The following is a 7,587-nucleotide window of genomic DNA, read 5'->3' on the forward strand; positions in this document are numbered from 1 at the left end:
TGAAATGCAATGGTTAGTGTTAAGAAAATGAGAGTTGGAGACCAACTGATCTGGTGTTCTGCTGACTTCATTTGGCCTTACTGTTAACAAATCCTTGTTTTGTAATGCTAATTGAATAGCTCATCTGCCAGATTCCTTGTTGGAAAAGGACTTCAAGAAATATTGTTGTTAACAGGACCAGTATACCGAAAAAAAGAACAACTGTTTTGCAAGCAGGCTGAGCTTTATCTACCTAATTCTGTATAGGGTTCAAAGCCTTCAGTGGAAGGACTGATGGTGGTACTGTGGGGCAGAAGCAGAAGGCAGTGCCTCATGTAGAAACAGAACATCAAATGGCATTGCTGGCTGTACCATAGCAAATTTTGACACTGCAGCTGTAGCTGCATTAGGGATTTAGTTCAGATCATGATAAGCTTTTGAAGCAAATTTCCCAATTGTCACAACTTGTTATCTTTTGCTTTGCATTACAGAGCATCACAGGTGCACACACTGGATCCCTTTCCACAGAAAGTCAAGTGAAAGATATTCTCCACCCGTGAAGGAGGTTCAGTCTGTGGGATCAGCTGGCCTGGAGGGATCCCCTCCCAGACACATGCAGGGGGATGTGGGGCCCCCAGCACTAGTTATTTTGGGGTGCATCTCCATTCTCACTAGTCTGCACTGTTTTCCATCACAACGAAATCAATGGGCAATTTGAATAATTTGTCACTAAATTAAATTTACTCACTTCTAATGCATGTAATACAGGCTTTAGCAGCTTCTAGTCAACACGACTCTGTTTGCACGCTTTGTTATCCTAGCACCAAACATGGCAGTTTTTGTGGAGGAGAGAAGAGGCTGATTTTTAAAAAAAATGTTCCCTAAGGGTGAATGTCGTGTTGGAGGAGGATAATTTGGTTGTCCAGTAAATGCCTTGCAGGCATGAGTAAAACAAATGTCAAAGACAAGAGAACTCAAGATCCAGTTTTAGGCACATGATATGGCTCAGACCTTCCTCTTTCTAGTGTTATAACGTGCTAAGTTCCATACGTGCCTTTAAGAAAGAGAATGTATTTCTAAACGAGAACGTCATTTGTGTGGTCCTCCACCAGATGTCCCTGCTGTAAGCCCTCCGCAGTCCAGGTATTTACACACCAAGGAGTTTTGTCACCAAGTGGGACAGAACCAGTGGGCAGAGCCAGGTGTGGTACCCGAGGTGCCAGTGGTGCTGGGGAGGCAGGCGGGGAGCGGGGGCAGGAGAGGAGAGTACGGAGCAGGCTCTCCTGCCTGCCCAGGGTACCAACATCTCTCCTACCTGATGGTATTTACTCGTGCTGCGCTTGCTGCCTGAATGGTGTGCATTGCAGTTTATTTTTTTTTCTGACAGTGGGAAAAAAAAATCAGAGTGGCTGGATAAATAATGTAGTTGGAAAGGGCTTTTTATTCCTTAACAGGGTGATGCTGTGGCCAAGGTTTATCTGGGTCAGAGGAACCTGCAGAACCGGTATCTTCATACAAACTCCAGGTCCGTCTGTAACACAAGGAACAGGACAGGCACATTAGGGCATTTAAAATGACCTCTAATAGGCAAATGAAGCAGCCCTGAGGAAGAAGCGGCCATGGCTACGAGTGGTGCGAATCAAGAGGAGTGAGTGTTGCATGCCTTAAGGCACCTGCTACATGCTGTATCTGTAATAAAAGACACAGCCCTAGACATGGGCTCTGCCGTGCTTGCACATGCAAAGCTTTTGAACTGGTTGCTGTCGCTGTCGAGTCTGATATGCTGTTCTGCTGCTGCTGATGTGGATGAGCCCAACCTAAGCAAGAGTTCCTTGCCTCGCTATGAACCTGATCAGGGGGGTGCCGTTGGCTCTTCACAAGATACGAGGCTACATGTTTTCACAGTGGACTATGACTATGTGCAAATTCCCTATGAAGTTACTCTTTGGATCCTCCTTGCCTCTCTTGCAAAAATAGGTAAGTAGAAAACGGGATCTTAGGTCCTCCTACCTTGGCAAGAAGTAAAAAATGTACCATGTCACCAAGTATTTTCTATGTACTTTTGTAGCTGGGATTGTTTTTACAGCTTCTGTCCTCAAAAGAACAGGTGTGTTCATTACCATGACAATGACAAAATTCCACCTCTGAATGCTTCCAGCTTACTTAAGTAAATATATGACCTCTAACCCTGCTGTCTCTCGGGTTGTCTATGCTAGTGGATAGCAATGGATTTCCCCTACATAGTGCTGTCCATCCCTTTTTCTAGTCTTTAAGCATCACAAGATATCAGAATTTACAACCTGCCACAGCTGTGGAAATCAGTATCACCGGGCTGAGACTTCAAGCATGTTGAATTTGGGGGAGGAAAGTGGGAAGAATTCTTCTGTTTTGCAACTGATAGGAAACATTTCCCTGTGAGTCTTTGTTGTACACGTTTGCTCTCTAAAGTTGTTCAGAAAGCAATACCAGAGGAGAGGGACTGAGGGTCTAAGAGGGTGTAGGTCATCTGAGATGTAGGGGAAGTGCTTTTTGAATACGTACCAATACATCTAGCTTCTAGTAGAGCTCCATGTAGGTATCTGAATGAAGAAAGACAACTCGTGGAGACGTATGGACGGCAATTAACATAGCAAAAAATGGCTCACCATGTGTCTTACACGTTTGCATGGCTGGGCACAAATTATTTTGACCTTGCAGAATTAATGCAGCAATATCAAATAAATGAAGAAGACGGTAATAATGTAAAGAGCTGCACACATGTGATCTCCCTGTTCTTTTGGTCTTTGCATGGGATTTTCAAACATTGCTATAGAACAGGCTGGTAGGTGCAACTGATGATTTTCTGGAGATGGACTGAAGATCAACATTTTTCATGTCATAGTCACACAATTGGCAAAAATCATTACCACTGACCATGATTTGCCAGTTTCATAATAGCTGATGATCTCAATCCAGTTCCTGTAAACAAATGTTTTCACTGCTAAAATGATAATAAAAACTTTCACAAATCAAATTTCTTTTTATGGCATCAGCAGAGTGTGTTAGCAGTGAACATATTGAGCAATTTCTTTATCCATCATCCATAAAAGCACAGGACTTGCCATGTAGCACATCTACTTGATATTCTTGTTTTGAGCAAGAAACAGATCCTTTAAAAGAACTATGTGATGCCTCCCAAGCAGATCTGTTCCTTAGCTGGGAGTTTTCAAATCATATTATTTTTGATGAAAAGTGTGGATCTGCTGACTTCAAATCTACTTGGAAGAAAGAGTTAGCTTGAATAATCTAGTTACTTGGGGAAGATTTCCAAACTGTTAAAATTTTCAGTGTCTTATTCAGGTATTATCTTCTTTCTGGATTTCAGGATTTCAAGGTGGGGAACATTTCTGAGATCTTGAAAGGCAAAACAATCCCCTTATTCTGTAAAACTGACAGAAGACTTGAACATGATTTTTTTTTAATTAAGAAAGGAGATAAGTAGAGTTATGATCTTAACATACTTTTTGTTAAAAATTTATAAATTATTTAAAATTTCATAAAAATATTTTTCTTTTCCTTTACTCTTGAACAATGATAATTCGAGAGTCACAGAAATGCAGTGATGGCACCAGCTTCTAGAGTTACCGGATGAAGGTTGACCTAGCTTCAGGTCAACACAGCCATGTTATTATAAATCCAACATCGCCGTTTGATTTATAGGTTTCTTAGTCTGTCTCATTCTCATTCTTGTAAATTCTGAAAAATTCCTTACATTTCTAACGGAGGCACCTCTCATGCGCAATATGGATACACAGTTCCTGGAATAGTGACTAGGTGAGCCATTGCTGGACATTATCTTTGTATTGGTGTCAGTATTGATGTCAAACAGGAAGAATTATATGAGTGCAGTTGCAGTAGTAGTATCAAGGCGGGCAGGAGGAGATTCTCACCCACACCATTTATATGCTAAATGTAGCCCTTTCTCTGTAAAAAAAGCTTGTCTATGCTTGTAAACCAGGAAGCCTGTGTGACTGTGGGTACCACGTCGAAGTTGGTGTGCTCCCTCTCGGCTCCAGCCCACCTGGAGAAGCCTTCTCCCTGGCAGTGCCCCGGCAGACTATGGGCCAGGGTCTGCTCCCATGGGCGGTTTGGATGTGACCGCTTCTTGCTGGGGCAGGGAAGAGAAATTGGCTGTATGGATGCAAGACAAACCTTTCTGCTTGGAAAGGTTTTTGGCCTGCTTAATTTGTTAGTGTAGACTCCGCCTTTATTCTAGTGAGGAAAAGAAAAATCCCTTAGGAGGCATTATGTTCTCAGACATTTGATGGCTGCTGGTAGTTCTTCCAGCTCTGCTGAAACCACTGGTTTTGTTTCGGAAACTAACTCACAAGGTTGTTTACAAAATGTTGTTTACCTTATGTAGGGACAGCACTTTTCCCAGAAAAAGCAAGGTTAATCAGCTTTTACAAAGCCTACTGTGGATTGATTCCTGGTGCCTTGGCTATTTTGTTCTTTATGAGTACCCACTCCCTCTCTCTGTGGATCACCTGGAATCCATGCAATGTTTCAGGGGAGTGCTGGAAGAGGAGGGAGCTGCGCAGACCGTGGCATCTGAGCTGCTCTCTGCTCCCTTGGGCTTCTCCAGGTTCCTGGTCGGCCCAAATCCAGCTGGAGCCAGGGACCCTCCTCAGCACTGCGGGGAGCTGTCTTCGAACCTGCAGCCAGGAATTGGGGTCTCTTTGGGATGGAGGGACAATTCTGGACCTCAGAGGTTTGGCAGTAGCTGTTAGGCAGCAAGGATTTTTGAAGAATATTTTCCTTCCAAATTGTGGAGTACCCTTTCAAAGAGGTTTCTGCATTCCTAGACGTAGAGCTTAGATTCAGGCACATTTGCACAGAAATTGAGGGCTGGGGAGCAGGAAGAGAAGAGATTCATGGCCAAACTCTTCCCCTGCTTTAGTGATATCAGTCTGGGAATGTTTAATTTTGAAAGGAGGAGTATTGCCTGTTTTTACATTCATAATCCTAAGAGCAAAACCTGGCTTCCTGATGACAAAATATTCAAAGGCAGGCAAAACACCTGTCTGGCATCAGGTTAATTTGAACTTGAATAATACCCTAATGTTTTATTCAAGGTTTCCATCTCTATCACCGATTACCAAGACTCATGCCCGAAAGCTGCATCCTGATTGCCATTGGAGCACTAGTAGGAGCGATCATCTTTGTTTCTGATCACAAATCTCCACCGGTGATGAACACAAGTATTTACTTCTTGTATCTCCTTCCACCCATTGTCCTGGAGGAGGGTTATTTCATGCCAACTCGCCCATTTTTTGAAAACTTTGGGTCCATCCTGTGGTGGTCCGTGCTGGGATCCCTGCTAAACTCGTTTGGGATCGGACTCTCCCTCTACGGAGTCTGCCAGATCGAAGCCTTTGGCCTGACTGACCTGAACCTGCTGCAGAACCTGCTCTTTGGCAGCATGATTTCAGCTGTGGATCCTGCAGCAGCTCTGGTAGTTTTTGAAGAAGCCTCCGTTAATGAGCAGCTTTACATGATGATCTTTGGAGAGTCATTGCTAAATGATGGCATAACTGTGGTGAGTTTCTTTCCACTCCTTCTCTTCCCCTCTTTGGGCTTTTGTGGCTTGTAGGGTTATTGGGTGCTGGACAAGAGCAGGTCTAAGGAGATCCTAGATACGTTATTTATTTTATGGATACTCCACTCCATTACACACAAGTAATTTTGATGTGTGTAAAGATATATATTATATTAACTCTTTCAAAAACCTATTGTTTTAGAGCTACTGAAAGAGGGAAGCATACACATACACATTAGACATCACATCTTGCTCTTACATTCACTGAAGTGAACGGACAAGCTACAGCTGATTTTGCTGGTAGGATCAGTGTAAGACCTAGGAATGTTCTTGACATAGTGCAAGCAAATAAATAGAAAATTGTACTGCTTAGGGACTGAAGGCAGCAGGGGTAGCAATACAGGAGACGCTGCCTTGTCAGAAGCCTTGAAGAGCCCTCTGCAAAAAAAAAAAAAGAAAAAAAAAAAGCCAGATGTGGACAACCTCTGGAGGCTGCACTCTGTCCTCCAGCCCCTTCCAGGAAGTTCTCTGGAGAACTCAGACAGAAATTCCAAAAGCCACCGATAACTTTGCATTACTCTGTTTCGATCAGTAAAAAAATTGACATCTGACAAATATTCACCTCTTTTGGCGGTCTTATCTCAAGTGTCCAGAAACAATGCTTCTGGAATAAGAGAGATTTTATTTGTTGGTTTTTGTTGTTTGGATTTTTTTAAAGCAGGAAAAGAGTGTTTTTACAGGGCTCATTTTGCTAATGCTTTTCCCCTTTTCTCGTTAGTTCTACTAAAACTTGGAGCAAACTGAAATTCTAGCTGTGAACCACAATTGACAAAAACACTTAGAACACACATGTTTTTCAAGGAAGATATTTCAAGCAGGAAATTAATTGCTCAGAAACCAACTGGACTGCCCATGCTTAACAGCAGGTTAAGGAGTTTCGCTAGATAAGATCTTTACAGAATTTGAATCACAGGAATCTAAAATACACAAAAACTATTCAGATACTGTTATATACGAGGTAAGCACAACTTGGACTTGTAAAATCTGTACAGAGTTCATTGCTGAAAGGCTTCATGGGAGAAATGCAGTTTATGAGTAATACGAAAAGGAAAAGGAATGAAGTAATTTCTTGCAGCCGCAGCCTATTGATCATACACCCTTCCTCTGGGTCAATCAGAGGTGTAGCGCTGATGTAGAACTAAGGGACAAATGTTACTTAATTTTACATGCAAACTGCTTATGTGTTATAGTTGTAACAAAAAAATCCCCGATGCATCTATCAATTCCACTTGTCCTTTTGGTTCCTTCAAGTGGAGACCCCAAACTAATAGCTCTTCCTGGCTCTGGAAGAGCTTGGCCCATCCTTTTTTTTTTGACTGGCTCTCTACCTTGCCTTCCTTTGGTTCCCAGCTGTTATTGATGATGTAGGTCCAACTCATGATGGTATTTACATGAGCTTTCAGTCAGAATCCTGTGATAGCACAAATGTGTAATGACAGAAAGCCTTTAAAACCAGTGGTATTTAGGTGTTCCTCAGCAGCACGAGGTGTGTTAACAAAAGAGATGGAAGGGCTGTACACGGGGAGTGTTGGCTACACCCCTGTGAGTTCCCTTTGCCCCATGTGCCCTCCTCTTTGGGGCTCTTCTCCCAGCAATCAGTTTGTCTGCTCTTGCATCATCCACCTCTCATCCATTTTCTGGGCATTCCAGTTTTCAAAATCTTTACGTGGCTTCATGTTTGAGAAGACTGAAGTATTTGTCACCTGGATGGAGCCCAATAGGTGGCTTTCTCCTCTCTCATACCCCACTTGCTTCTTAAAAGACTTTAAAACTGTTTATCTTGGGTGTCTTATCTTACCATTTCCTCCTCATTTCTCTCTTAACAGTTTCCTTTGAGTTAACTCTATGTGTTTAAAAAGATATCATCAAGATACATTAAGCATACTTTTTTTTTCACTGTTTAAATACAAATATCCCCTGGTTCTCTCCAGTCTGCTTATCAGCTTGAACATATTTTTTCCTCAGCAGGA

The 7,587-nt window shown here is 42.5% G+C and overlaps 1 protein-coding gene across 1 annotated transcript in view; it reads left to right on the forward strand.

The window, feature by feature from the left end:
• The first annotated feature begins 1,694 nt into the window (after window positions 1-1,694).
• SLC9A4 (solute carrier family 9, subfamily A (NHE4, cation proton antiporter 4), member 4) overlaps window positions 1,695-7,587 on the forward strand; it is a 34,539-nt gene continuing 28,646 nt past the window's right edge. The window contains exons 1-2 of the mRNA XM_009704170.1: window positions 1,695-1,956; window positions 5,094-5,557. Coding sequence (XP_009702472.1) covers window positions 1,695-1,956; window positions 5,094-5,557 — 726 coding nt within the window. The remainder of the gene's footprint in view (window positions 1,957-5,093; window positions 5,558-7,587) is intronic.

Source organism: Cariama cristata, unplaced genomic scaffold (genome assembly GCF_000690535.1).
Source record: "Cariama cristata isolate BGI_N322 unplaced genomic scaffold, ASM69053v1 scaffold87, whole genome shotgun sequence".
Classification (NCBI taxonomy): Eukaryota; Metazoa; Chordata; class Aves; order Cariamiformes; family Cariamidae; genus Cariama; species Cariama cristata.